The following is a 14,027-nucleotide window of genomic DNA, read 5'->3' on the forward strand; positions in this document are numbered from 1 at the left end:
GGCGTAGCAAGGAGTCTGGGTAGCCAGGGATCTAACAAGCAGCATGGACCATGATATTGAGCCTGTATAGGAACGAGGAAGGCAGAAAACCAGTGAAACGTGAATGACATATCCTCTCATTCACTGGTAAACACTGCCACCTAGAGGATATCGGTGTAACTGTAATCACATTGTAGTCATGTCCCAAATGGAACCACACTCCTATATACTGTAGGGCGCTACTTTTGACCAGAGCACTATGAAACCCTGTGACCGTCTGTCACCAGAACCAAGGAGGTTCGGACTGAAACAAGGAGGGACTTCCTGGACTTGCGCAATAAGACATTCATTTGAGTTAATCGGTTGAAGAGCATTTAAAAACATGGTCCGTTGCCCTAATAAACAAGACCAATACAGGTGTTTGAAGCAGAAGCAGGCCAGACAGGAATTGTTTCCTCGCAGGGGTTTCCTCCAGGAACTCACAGCAGCAGGTTCTATACCTGGAACATACCATAACAGGGTTGTATTCACTAGGAAGCAAATAGGCCGAAACAGGGAGTAATGACCTGAACTTGTCCAATAAGAAACGCATGTTTTCATTTTCTGTTGCAAAACATCTTGCTAGAGTGTGCACTAATGAATGTGACCCAGGGTCATACATGTACCGAACGCCAACTTAGGTGTTTGAAGTTAATCCAAACTGAACAGGAGGGCTTTGGGACACGTGACCCTCTGAAATACCCACAATCATCCTACTGAAAAAAACACTCCTCCCACCTGAATACCACTCGCCCTCCACAGCAGGTGTGTACAGACTGCAGACCTCCTACCCCTGCGCCTCCTCTTTCTCTCCTCCACACCTCTCCTCTGTTCTCTCACCCCTCCTCCTCTTTCTCTCTTCCACACCCCTCCCCTGTTCTCTCACCCCTCATCCTCCTTCTCTCCTCCACACCTCTCCCCTGTTATCTCACCCCTCCTCCACACCTCTCCCCTGTTCTCTCACCCCTCCTCCTCCTTCTCTCCTCCACACCCTTCCCCTGTTCTCTTACCCCTCCTCCTCCTTCTCTCCTCCACTCCTCTCCCCTGTTATCTCCCCCCTCCTCCTCTCCCTTCTCTCCTCTCCCCTGTTCTCTTACCCCTCCTCCTCCTTATCTCCTCCACTCCTCTCCCCTGTTATCTCACCCCTCCTCCTCTCCCTTCTCTCCTCTCCCCTGTTCTCTTACCCCTCCTCCTCCTTATCTCCTCCACTCCTCTCCCCTGTTATCTCACCCCTCCTCCTCCCCCTTCTCTCCTCTCCCCTGTTCTCTCACCTCTCCTCCTCCTTCTCTCCCCCATTAAAGACTGAGAGCAGTTGGAAGTAATTAGAACTCATTGGGGGGTGTGTGTGTGTGTGTGTGTGTGTGTGTGTGTGTGTAAGAGAGCGTATGAGTGTGTGTACCATACCAGAATGTCTAGATCAAAGCACCAGTCACCATGAGTCCAGGAAGGCACCTGAAAAATGTTCAGCCCTCTTAAACCCTCCTCCTCCCTCCCTCCCCCTCATCTCTCTCTCATCTGCCTCCCCCTGCCACTAACCTCTCTCCTCCTCTGCTACAGAGCAGACACGAATAGAATGGAACACACCATCACCACACACTTGGTGTCCCCTTTAACACAATACCATATCACACACAGGTACAGATAGTCACACACACGCTGATGCTACCACAGTGGGCCATAAAGACAATTGTGTCAATAAAGTTTTTTCAAACAAACAACTGGACGTCACACCACAATGGCGGCCAGCACAACAGTGACAGTTCTGACTCCCAATGGAAGAAGACAAACCGTAAAAATCTCGCCAAACACACCTTTGCTACAGGTAGGTAGTAATAAAGCTGATTTCCTGCTCTCCCAGTCTGCGTTTAAAATAATTGTCTCCCTTTTCTAGGTTATGAAAACGAGAGTGATCTTTTCATGTCGGCTGAACAATGACTGTTCAGTTTAGCCTGCTCGTTTTTCTCTCTTTGTCTGCACAAAGTAAGTTGCTTTGCTAGTTAACTTGTTTAGCTGATAGATAACCAATACTTTGTATTTAGGTCCTCGAAGACGTCTGCAAGAAACATGGAATTAATCCTGACGACCACGGTTTAAAGTGAGTTGAGAGCTTTGTTGTTAGCCTAGCTAGCTACCTTGGTCTCTAGACGTGCTAACGTTAGCTGGCTAGCTCTGTGAACTGAAAGACTAGCTAGATATCCTCTTTACTACATTTTCCGTGGATGTTTTGTAGTGGTACCCAAATCATCAAACTGAACTATGATGAAGCTGTGATTGAGTGGATGAGTCGTGTGTGCCTTCTGTCCGTGCCCTTTGTATATGGGGCTCAGGACACTGCTCTTTCACTAAAGCCTCATCCCTCCCTCTCTATCCATCCATCCCTTTGACAGATTTCAGAGGAACGTTCTGGACCTGTCGCTCCAGTGGAGGTTTGCCAGCGTGCCAAACAATGCCAAGCTGGAGGTGGTGACCAGCACCCGGAAACAGACAGGGACCGACAGCCCGGTGGGTGAAACTAGTGTGTGTGTGGCGTGCAGCATGACTTCACCATGTCCAGGAAACCGCATCCATTCTGCTACTTCTGCTTCATTATGGTCATAACAACATTACTGTTGCATTTGATAAAATGTTCCATGTTGCCCCTTTGACTGTCAGAGTACCTGTCTCTCCACCCCCTCTCTCTTTATATACCTCTGTCTCTCTCCTTCTCTACCCCTCTCTCTTTATATACCTCTCTCTCCTTCTCTACCCCTCTCTCTTTATACCTCTGTCTCTCTCCTTCTCTACCCTCTCTCTTTATATACCTCTGTCTCTCTCCTTCTCTACCCTCTCTTTATATACCTCTGTCTCTCTCCTTCTCTACCCCTCTCTCTTTATATACCTCTGTCTCTCTCCTTCTCTACCCTCTCTCTTTATATACCTCTGTCTCTCTCCTTCTCTACCCTCTCTCTTTATATACCTCTGTCTCTCTCCTTCTCTACCCTCTCTTTATATACCTCTGTCTCTCTCCTTCTCTACCCTCTCTTTATATACCTCTGTCTCTCTCCTTCTCTACCCCTCTCTCTTTATATACCTCTGTCTCTCTCCTTCTCTACCCTCTCTCTTTATATACCTCTGTCTCTCTCCTTCTCTACCCTCTCTCTTTATACCTCTGTCTCTCTCCTTCTCTACCCTCTCTCTTTATACCTCTGTCTCTCTCCTTCTCTACCCTCTCTCTTTATACCTCTGTCTCTCTCCTTCTCTACCCTCTCTCTTTATATACCTCTGTCTCTCTCCTTCTCTACCCTCTCTTTATATACCTCTGTCTCTCTCCTTCTCTACCCTCTCTCTTTATATACCTCTGTCTCTCTCCTTCTCTACCCTCTCTCTTTATATACCTCTGTCTCTCTCCTTCTCTACCCTCTCTCTTTATACCTCTGTCTCTCTCCTTCTCTACCCTCTCTCTTTATATACCTCTGTCTCTCTCCTTCTCTACCCTCTCTCTTTATATACCTCTGTCTCTCTCCTTCTCTACCCTCTCTTTATATACCTCTGTCTCTCTCCTTCTCTACCCTCTACAGAGGGATCCCTCCCTCTGTACTGGTACACATCTACCACTCCTCTCAGGATCCCTTCCTCTGTACTGGTACATATCTACAACTCACACCCCTCCTCTCAGTATCCCTCCCTCTGTACTGGTACAGATCTACTACTCACACCACTCCTCTCAGGATCCCTCCCTCTGTACTGGTACAGATCCACCACTCCTCTCAGGATCCCTCCCTCTGTACTGGTACAGATCTACTACTAACACCCCTCCTCTCAGTATCCCTCCCTCTGTACTGGTACAGATCTACTACTCACACCACTCCTCTCAGGATCCCTTGACCCATCTTCCTCTACTTTCTTCACTGCCTCAGCATATGACAACCTCTGCACTACTCTAACCATGGAAACCTCAACCTGCCTCTCTCACACCAGACATCTGATCCCCAGCCCCATGGGCACCCCTACAATTGACACACCACTACTTTCCCCAATGCTACATATTCCTTTGTGTCATGCCCTTCTGCACACTTCTCACACCTAGGAACCTTCCTCCTACACACCTCTGCCACATAGGAACACCTAGGAACCTCCCTCCTACACACTGCTGCCACATAGGAACACCTAGGAACCTCCCTCTTCCTACACACCTCTGCCACATAGGAACACCTAGGAACCTCTCTCCTACACACGGCTGCCACATAGGAACACCTAGGAACCTCCCTCCTACACACTGCTGCCACATAGGAACACCTAGGAACCTCCCTCTTCCTACACACCTCTGCCACATAGGAACACCTAGGAACCTCTCTCCTACACACGGCTGCCACATAGGAACACCTAGGAACCTCCCTCCTACACACTGCTGCCACATAGGAACACCTAGGAACCTCCCTCCTGCTACACACCTCTGCCACATAGGAACACCTAGGAACCTCCCTCCTACACACTGCTGCCACATAGGAACACCTAGGAACCTCCCTCCTCCTACACACCTCTGCCACATAGGAACACCTAGGAACCTCTCTCCTACACACCTCTGCCACATAGGAACACCTAGGAACCTTCCTCCTACACACCACGTGCCCATAAGCTTGACACCTGTAACAACGTAATGTATTCGGCACAAAAGCCAAATCCTAACATTACTTTGTCGGGCATAGACTCAACACCCTGTCTGCGTTGCACCAAACGACGAGCATCACAAACACCGGGAATCTTCCCCTTCAGTTGGTCAACTTTTACATTTACTGCTACCCCAGTAATCACTCCTTTCAATGGCACCCTTTTCTTGAGAGAAACAATTCACATTTATTGCCCCCATTTGTTTATTGCCGAGCGCCTTCTCTACCCCTCTGTTTATATACCCCTCTGTTTATATACCCCTCTGTTTATATAGCCCTCTCTCTACCCCTCTGTTTATCTACCCCTCTGTTTATATAGCCCTCTCTCTACCCCTCTGTTTATATACCCCTCTGTTTATATAGCCCTCTCTCTACCCCTCTGTTTATCTACCCCTCTGTTTATATACCCCTCTGTTTATCTACCCCTCTGTTTATCTACCCCTCTGTTTATATATCCCTCTCTCTACCCTTCTGTTTATATACCCCTCTCTCTACCCCTCTGTTTATATACCCCTCTGTTTATATAGCCCTCTCTCTACCCCTCTGTTTATATAGCCCTCTCTCTACCCCTCTGTTTATATACCCCTCTGTTTATCTACCCCTCTGTTTATATACCCCTCTGTTTATCTACCCCTCTGTTTATATATCCCTCTCTCTACCCTTCTGTTTATATACCCCTCTCTCTACCCCTCTGTTTATATACCCCTCTGTTTATATAGCCCTCTCTCTACCCCTTCTGTTTATATACCCCTCTCTCTACCCCTCTGTTTATATACCCCTCTGTTTATATACCCCTCTGTTTATATACCCCTCTGTTTATATAGCCCTCTCTCTACCCCTCTGTTTATATACCCCTCTGTTTATATAGCCCTCTCTCTACCCTTCTGTTTATATACCCCTCTGTTTATATACCCCTCTCTCTACCCCTCTGTTTATATACCCCTCTGTTTATATACCCCTCTCTCTACCCCTCTGTTTATATACCCCTCTGTTTATATACCCCTCTCTCTACCCCTCTGTTTATATACCCCTCTCTTTATATACCCCTCTCTCTACCCCTCTGTTTATATACCCCTCTGTTTATATACCCCTCTCTCTACCCCTCTCTTTATATACCCCTCTCTCTACCCCTCTGTTTATATACCCCTCTCTCTACCCCTCTGTTTATATACCCCTCTCTTTATATACCCCTCTCTCTACCCCTCTGTTTATATACCCCTCTCTCTACCCCTCTGTTTATATACCCCTCTCTCTACCCCTCTCTTTATATACCCCTCTTTTTATATACCCCTCTCTTTATATACCCCTCTCTCTACCCCTCTGTTTATATACCCCTCTGTTTATATACCCCTCTGTTTATATACCCCTCTCTCTACGCCTCGGGTATATAAACACTCTCTCTACCCCTCTGTTTATAGACCCGCTCTGTCTCTCTGTCCCTCGTTCTGACTCAGTTCTCATCCAACATAGTTCCCCTGTTTCTATTTTTACAAATGGTCAGTTGTTAAAAACACATTTTCTTCATCCTTTTGAACTCTGCCGGTGTCCTGGGGGAAACATGTTTTCCATGTTAGCTAGTCACCACAGTGAGTGATAGGTAAACAACTGGCCGGGTCTGGGTTAAGTTAACATGGGTCATCATCCATCTGGGATGACGTCTGCTGTTTCCACTGGGGTTCTGAGAAGAGGTCAGGTCCTTTCTTAATGACATCATCAATCCTCTGACAGCACCCGTGTCATCAACATGTGCCAAGTGACCTCCCACCCACTGAGAACACGCTACCAACATACATGTAGTGTTTACGTTCCACACCACCATAGACAGTCAGACATCACAACATAGTGAAGAACAATCTGGCCTTGTACTGTTATAATCTCCACCCGGCACAGCCAGAAGAGGACTGGCCACCCCACATAGCCTGGTTCCTCTCTAGGTTTCTTCCTAGGTTCCTGCCTTTCTAGGGAGTTCTTCCTAGCCACCATGCTTCTACACCTGCATCTTCCTGTTTGGGGTTTTAGCCTGAGTTTCTGTATAAACACGTTGTGACATCTGCTGATGTAGAAATGGCCTTATATATAAAATGTGATGGATTGATTGACATCTGCTGTTTGTTTACATTACAGTGCATTTAACAGCTGTGTGAATGTGGTTCATGTCTGATCCTTCTCTCAGAATGTGTTTAGTGAAATAACGTGTTTATGTAATGAGTTGTTAGGTCTTAGTGGATTATTTCCATGTTACAGGGAGTCTAGATGTGGCAGACGATGAAAGCCTGCTTGGTAAACAGTAACAACATGGCCGTGTGTCAGGGGGAGTGCAGGTAGAGGAGTGTTTGAAGCTGTGCCTGTGTTGTGTTATAAACTCTATTCAGGATAATCATCTCTGTGATCATGGCTGTAGTTCTCTGGGTGACTAATAGCTCTGAATAGGAATTCTGGCTCTGTGTGTGTTCCCTAGATGTGTGTGTGTGTGTGTGTGTTCCCTAGATGTGTGTGTGTGTGTGTTCCCTAGATGTGTGTGTGTGTGTGTTCCCTAGATGTGTGTGTGTGTGTGTGTGTTCCCTAGATGTGTGTGTGTGTTCCCTAGATGAGTGTGTGTGTGTGTTCCCTAGATGAGTGTGTGTGTGTGTTCCCTAGATGTGTGTGTGTGTGTGTGTTCCCTAGATGGGTGAGTGTGTGTGTGTGTGTGTTCCCTAGATGGGTGTGTGTGTTCCCTAGATGGGTGTGTGTGTGTGTGTTCCCTAGATGGGTGTGTGTGTTCCCTAGATGGGTGTGTGTGTGTGTGTTCCCTAGATGGGTGTGTGTGTGTGTGTGTTCCCTAGATGGGTGTGTGTGTGTGTGTGTGTGTGTTCCCTAGATTAGTGTGTGTGTGTGTTCCCTAGATGTGTGTGTGTGTGTGTTCCCTAGATGTGTGTGTGTGTGTGTGTGTGTTCCCTAGATGTGTGTGTGTGTTCCCTAGATGAGTGTGTGTGTGTGTTCCCTAGATGTGTGTGTGTGTGTGTGTTCCCTAGATGGGTGAGTGTGTGTGTGTGTGTGTTCCCTAGATGGGTGTGTGTGTTCCCTAGATGGGTGTGTGTGTTCCCTAGATGGGTGTGTGTGTGTGTGTTCCCTAGATGGGTGTGTGTGTTCCCTAGATGGGTGTGTGTGTTCCCTAGATGGGTGTGTGTGTGTGTTCCCTAGATGGGTGTGTGTGTGTGTGTGTTCCCTAGATGGGTGTGTGTGTGTGTGTGTGTGTGTTCCCTAGATTAGTGTGTGTGTGTGTGTGTGTGTGTGTTCCCTAGATGAGTGTGTGTGTGTGTTCCCTAGATGAGTGTGTGTGTGTGTTCCCTAGATGTGTGTGTGTGTGTGTGTGTGTTCCCTAGATGGGTGAGTGTGTGTGTGTGTGTGTTCCCTAGATGGGTGTGTGTGTTCCCTAGATGGGTGTGTGTGTGTGTGTTCCCTAGATGGGTGTGTGTGTGTGTGTGTGTTCCCTAGATTAGTGTGTGTGTGTGTGTGTGTGTGTTCCCTAGATTAGTGTGTGTGTGTTCCCTAGATGAGTGTGTGTGTGTGTGTGTGTTCCCTAGATGAGTGTGTGTGTGTGTGTGTGTGTGTGTGTGTGTTCCCTAGATGAGTGTGTGTGTGTTCCCTAGATGAGTGTGTGTGTGTGTTCCCTAGATGAGTGTGTGTGTTCCCTAGATGAGTGTGTGTGTGTGTGTGTGTGTGTGTGTGTGTGTTCCCTAGATGAGTGTGTGTGTGTTCCCTAGATGAGTGTGTGTGTGTTCCCTAGATGAGTGTGTGTGTGTGTTCCCTAGATGAGTGTGTGTGTTCCCTAGATGAGTGTGTGTGTTCCCTATATGTGGTGTGTGTTCCCTATATGTGGTGTGTGTGTTCCCTATATGTGGTGTGTGTGCTCCCTAGATGTGGTGTGTGTGTTCCCTATATGTGGTGTGTGTGTGTTCCCTATATGTGGTGTGTGTGTTCCCTATATGTGGTGTGTGTGCTCCCTAGATGTGGTGTGTGTGTTCCCTATATGTGGTGTGTGTGTTTCCTATATGTGGTGTGTGTGTGTTCCCTATATGTGGTGTGTGTGTTCCCTATATGTGGTGTGTGTGCTCCCTAGATGTGGTGTGTGTGTTCCCTATATGTGGTGTGTGTGTTTCCTATATGTGGTGTGTGTGTTTCCTATATGTGGTGTGTGTGTTTCCTATATGTGTGTGTGTGTTCCCTAGATGTGTTTTGTATTAGATGTGTGTTTAGTGATAGGCTACCTCGGCTCACACTGTGTTGGTGTGTGTTCTCTAGATGCGGTGTGTGTGTGTGTGTGTTCTCTAGATGCGGTGTGTGTGTGTGTTCTCTAGATGCGGTGTGTGTGTGTGTGTTCTCTAGATGCGGTGTGTGTGTGTGTGTTCTCTAGATGCGGTGTGTGTGTGTGTTCTCTAGATGCGGTGTGTGTGTTCTCTAGATGCGGTGTGTGTGTGTGTGTGTGTGTGTGTGTGTGTGTGTGTTCTCTAGATGCGGTGTGTGGGTTTTGTAAATGAGTTGTCTGTGTTCTATAACGGTATGTTCTGTTTCTGTGTGTTCTGTTTCTGTGTGTGTTCTAGAACAGTGTGTTCTGTTTCTGTGTGTTCTGTTTCTGTGTGTGTTCTAGAACAGTGTGTTCTGTTTCTGTGTGTGTTGTAAAACAGTGTGTTGTATTCTGTGTGTGTTCCTCAGGTGCGTATTGCCCTGCAGATGGAAGATGGTACCAGACTCCAGGGTACTTTCTCCAGTGGACAGACACTATGGGAGCTGCTCACACACTTTCCCCAGACCAGGTAGGTAGGTAGGGTTGTCACTGATCGCCCAAGTGCAGTGTGTGTGTGTGTGTGCGTGTGCTCGCCTGCCTGCCTCCCTGCCAAGACCAGAGGTTTGTTATTTTTATGCGTGAATACTGAACACTGCGATCAAAGAATCTCAGACCAGGAGTATGCCAAGTTACAACAACCCCTCTCCCCTCCTGCTCTCCTCTCCTTATTTCTCTCCCCTGTTTTCTTTCTCCTCACCCCCAACCTCTCTACTCTCTCCAACCTCTCTACTCTCTCCAACCGCACTACTCTCTCTCCAACCGCACTACTCTCTCCAACCGCTCTACTCTCTCTCCAACCGCTCTACTCTCTACTCTCTCTCTACTCTCTCTCCAGCCGCTCTCTACTCTCTCTCCAGCCGCTCTCTACTCTCTCTCCAGCCGCTCTCTACTCTCTCCCCAGCCGCTCTCTACTCTCTCTCCAGCCGCTCTCTACTCTCTCTCCAGCCGCTCTCTACTCTCTCTCCAGCCGCTCTCTACTCTCTCTCCAGCCGCTCTCTACTCTCTCTCCAGCCGCTCTCTACTCTCTCTCTACCCGCTCTCTACTCTCTCTCCAGCCGCTCTCTACTCTCTCTCCAGCCGCTCTCTACTCTCTCTCCAGCCGCTCTCTACTCTCTCCCCAGCCGCTCTCTACTCTCTCTCCAGCCGCTCTCTACTCTCTCTCCAGCCGCTCTACTCTCTCTCCAGCCGCTCTCTACTCTCTCCCCAGCCGCTCTCTACTCTCTCCCCAGCCGCTCTCTACTCTCTCTCCAGCCGCTCTCTACTCTCTCTCCAGCCGCTCTCTACTCTCTCTCCAGCCGCTCTCTACTCTCTCTCCAACCGCTCTACTCTCTACTCTCTCTCTACTCTCTCTCCAGCCGCTCTCTACTCTCTCTCCAGCCGCTCTCTACTCTCTCCAGCCGCTCTCTACTCTCTCTCCAGCCGCTCTCTACTCTCTCTCCAGCCGCTCTCTACTCTCTCTCCAGCCGCTCTCTACTCTCTCTACTCTCTCTCTCTACTCTCTCTCCAGCCGCTCTCTACTCTCTCTCCAGCCACTCTCTACTCTCTCTCTCTACTCTCTCCCCAGCCGCTCTCTACTCTCTCTCCAGCCACTCTCTACTCTCTCTCCAGCCGCTCTCTACTCTCTCTCCAGCCGCTGTCTACTCTCTCTACTCTCTCTCTCTACTCTCTCTCCAGCCGCTCTCTACTCTCTCTCCAGCCGCTCTCTACTCTCTCTCTCTACTCTCTCCCCAGCCGCTCTCTACTCTCTCTCTCTACTCTCTCCCCAGCCGCTCTCTACTCTCTCTCTCTACTCTCTCTCTCCAGCCGCTCTCTACTCTCTCTACTCTCTCTCTCTACTCTCTCTCCAGCCGCTCTCTACTCTCTCTCCAGCCACTCTCTACTCTCTCTCCAGCCGCTCTCTACTCTCTCTCTCTACTCTCTCCCCAGCCGCTCTACTCTCTCTCTCTACTCTCTCTCTCTCCAGCCGCTCTCTACTCTCTCTACTCTCTCTCTCTACTCTCTCCCCAGCCGCTCTCTACTCTCTCTCTACTCTCTCTCCCCAGCCGCTCTCTACTCTCTCCCCAGCCGCTCTCTACTCTCTCTCTTTACTCTCTCTCCAGCCGCTCTCTACTCTCTCTCTACTCTTTCTCCAGCCGCTCTCTACTCTCTCTCCAGCCGCTCTCTACTCTCTCTCTCTACTCTCTCTCTCTACTCTCTCTCCAGCCACTCTCTACTCTCTCTCCAGCCGCTCTCTACTCTCTCTCTCTACTCTCTCTCCAGCCGCTCTCTACTCTCTCTCCAGCCGCTCTCTACTCTCTCTCTACCCGCTCTCTACTCTCTCTCCAGCCGCTCTCTACTCTCTCTCCAGCCGCTCTCTACTCTCTCTCCAGCCGCTCTCTATTCTCTCTCCAGCCGCTCTCTACTCTCTCTCCAGCCGCTCTCTACTCTCTCTCCAGCCGCTCTCTACTCTCTCTCCAGCCGCTCTCTACTCTCTCTCCAGCCGCTCTCTACTCTCTCTCCAGCCGCTCTCTACTCTCTCTCCAGCCGCTCTCTACTCTCTCTCTCTCTACTCTCTCTCTCTACTCTCTCTCCAGCCACTCTCTACTCTCTCTCCAGCCGCTCTCTACTCTCTCTCCAGCCGCTCTCTACTCTCTCTCCAGCCGCTCTCTACTCTCTCTCTCTACTCTCTCCCCAGCCGCTCTCTACTCTCTCTCTCTACTCTCTCTCTCCAGCCGCTCTCTACTCTCTCTACTCTCTCTCTCTACTCTCTCTCCAGCCGCTCTCTACTCTCTCTCCCCAGCCGCTCTCTACTCTCTCCCCAGCCGCTCTCTACTCTCTCTCTCTACTCTCTCTCCAGCCGCTCTCTACTCTCTCTCTACTCTTTCTCCAGCCGCTCTCTACTCTCTCTCCAGCCGCTCTCTACTCTCTCTCTCTACTCTCTCTCTACTCTCTCTCCAGCCACTCTCTACTCTCTCTCCAGCCGCTCTCTACTCTCTCTCTCTACTCTCTCCCCAGCCGCTCTCTACTCTCTCTCCAGCCGCTCTCTACTCTCTCTCCAGCCGCTCTCTACTCTCTCTCTACCCGCTCTCTACTCTCTCTCCAGCCGCTCTCTACTCTCTCTCCAGCCGCTCTCTACTCTCTCTCCAGCCGCTCTCTACTCTCTCCCCAGCCGCTCTCTACTCTCTCTCCAGCCGCTCTCTACTCTCTCTCCAGCCGCTCTCTACTCTCTCTCCAGCCGCTCTCTACTCTCTCTCCAGCCGCTCTCTACTCTCTCTCCAGCCGCTCTCTACTCTCTCTCCAGCCGCTCTCTACTCTCTCTCCAACCGCTCTACTCTCTCTCCAGCCGCTCTCTACTCTCTCTCTCTACTCTCTCTCTCTACTCTCTCTCCAGCCACTCTCTACTCTCTCTCCAGCCGCTCTCTACTCTCTCTCCAGCCGCTCTCTACTCTCTCTCCAACCGCTCTACTCTCTCTCCAGCCGCTCTCTACTCTCTCTCCAGCCGCTCTCTACTCTCTCTCTCTACTCTCTCTCCAACCGCTCTACTCTCTCTCCAGCCGCTCTCTACTCTCTCTCCAGCCGCTCTCTACTCTCTCTCCAGCCGCTCTCTACTCTCTCTCCAGCCGCTCTCTACTCTCTCTCCAGCCGCTCTCTACTCTCTCCCCAGCCGCTCTCTACTCTCTCTCCAGCCGCTCTCTACTCTCTCTCCAGCCGCTCTCTACTCTCTCTCCAGCCGCTCTCTACTCTCTCTCCAGCCGCTCTCTACTCTCTCTCCAGCCGCTCTCTACTCTCTCTCTCTACTCACTCTCTACTCTCTCTCTCTACTCTCTCTCTACTCTCTCTCTCTACTCTCTCTCTACTCTCTCTCCAGCCGCTCTCTACTCTCTCTCCAGCCGCTCTCTACTCTCTCTCCAGCCGCTCTCTACTCTCTCTCCAGCCGCTCTCTACTCTCTCTCCAGCCGCTCTTTACTCTCTCTCCAGCCGCTCTCTACTCTCTCTCCAGCCGCTCTCTACTCTCTCTCCAGCCTCTCTCTACTCTCTCTCCAGCCGCTCTCTACTCTCTCTCCAGCCGCTCTCTACTCTCTCTCCAGCCGCTCTCTACTCTCTCTCCAGCCGCTCTCTACTCTCTCTCCAGCCGCTCTCTACTCTCTCTCTCTACTCTCTCTCTACTCTCTCTCCAGCCACTCTCTACTCTCTCTCCAGCCGCTCTCTACTCTCTCTCTCTACTCTCTCCCCAGCCGCTCTCTACTCTCTCTCCAGCCGCTCTCTACTCTCTCTCCAGCCGCTCTCTACTCTCTCTCTACCCGCTCTCTACTCTCTCTCCAGCCGCTCTCTACTCTCTCTCCAGCCGCTCTCTACTCTCTCTCCAGCCGCTCTCTACTCTCTCCCCAGCCGCTCTCTACTCTCTCTCCAGCCGCTCTCTACTCTCTCTCCAGCCGCTCTCTACTCTCTCTCCAGCCGCTCTCTACTCTCTCTCCAGCCGCTCTCTACTCTCTCTCCAGCCGCTCTCTACTCTCTCTCCAGCCGCTCTCTACTCTCTCTCCAACCGCTCTACTCTCTCTCCAGCCGCTCTCTACTCTCTCTCTCTACTCTCTCTCTCTACTCTCTCTCCAGCCACTCTCTACTCTCTCTCCAGCCGCTCTCTACTCTCTCTCCAGCCGCTCTCTACTCTCTCTCCAACCGCTCTACTCTCTCTCCAGCCGCTCTCTACTCTCTCTCCAGCCGCTCTCTACTCTCTCTCTCTACTCTCTCTCCAACCGCTCTACTCTCTCTCCAGCCGCTCTCTACTCTCTCTCCAGCCGCTCTCTACTCTCTCTCCAGCCGCTCTCTACTCTCTCTCCAGCCGCTCTCTACTCTCTCTCCAGCCGCTCTCTACTCTCTCCCCAGCCGCTCTCTACTCTCTCTCCAGCCGCTCTCTACTCTCTCTCCAGCCGCTCTCTACTCTCTCTCCAGCCGCTCTCTACTCTCTCTCCAGCCGCTCTCTACTCTCTCTCTCTACTCACTCTCTACTCTCTCTCTCTACTCTCTCTCTACTCTCTCTCTCTACTCTCTCTCTACTCTCT

The 14,027-nt window shown here is 50.3% G+C and overlaps 1 protein-coding gene across 1 annotated transcript in view; it reads left to right on the plus strand.

Moving 5' to 3' along the window:
* Nucleotides 1-1,524: 1,524 nt before the first annotated feature.
* aspscr1 (ASPSCR1 tether for SLC2A4, UBX domain containing) overlaps nucleotides 1,525-14,027 on the plus strand; it is a 45,512-nt gene continuing 33,009 nt past the window's right edge. Inside the window, exons 1-4 of the mRNA XM_090195361.1 lie at nucleotides 1,525-1,840; nucleotides 2,058-2,113; nucleotides 2,406-2,520; nucleotides 9,357-9,457. Of these exons, the coding sequence (XP_090051487.1) occupies nucleotides 1,754-1,840; nucleotides 2,058-2,113; nucleotides 2,406-2,520; nucleotides 9,357-9,457 (359 nt within the window). The 5' untranslated portion in view covers nucleotides 1,525-1,753. The remainder of the gene's footprint in view (nucleotides 1,841-2,057; nucleotides 2,114-2,405; nucleotides 2,521-9,356; nucleotides 9,458-14,027) is intronic.

This window comes from Oncorhynchus mykiss, chromosome 13, assembly GCF_057628025.1.
Source record: "Oncorhynchus mykiss isolate SJ-2025 chromosome 13, ASM5762802v1, whole genome shotgun sequence".
Lineage (NCBI taxonomy): Eukaryota > Metazoa > Chordata > Actinopteri > Salmoniformes > Salmonidae > Oncorhynchus > Oncorhynchus mykiss.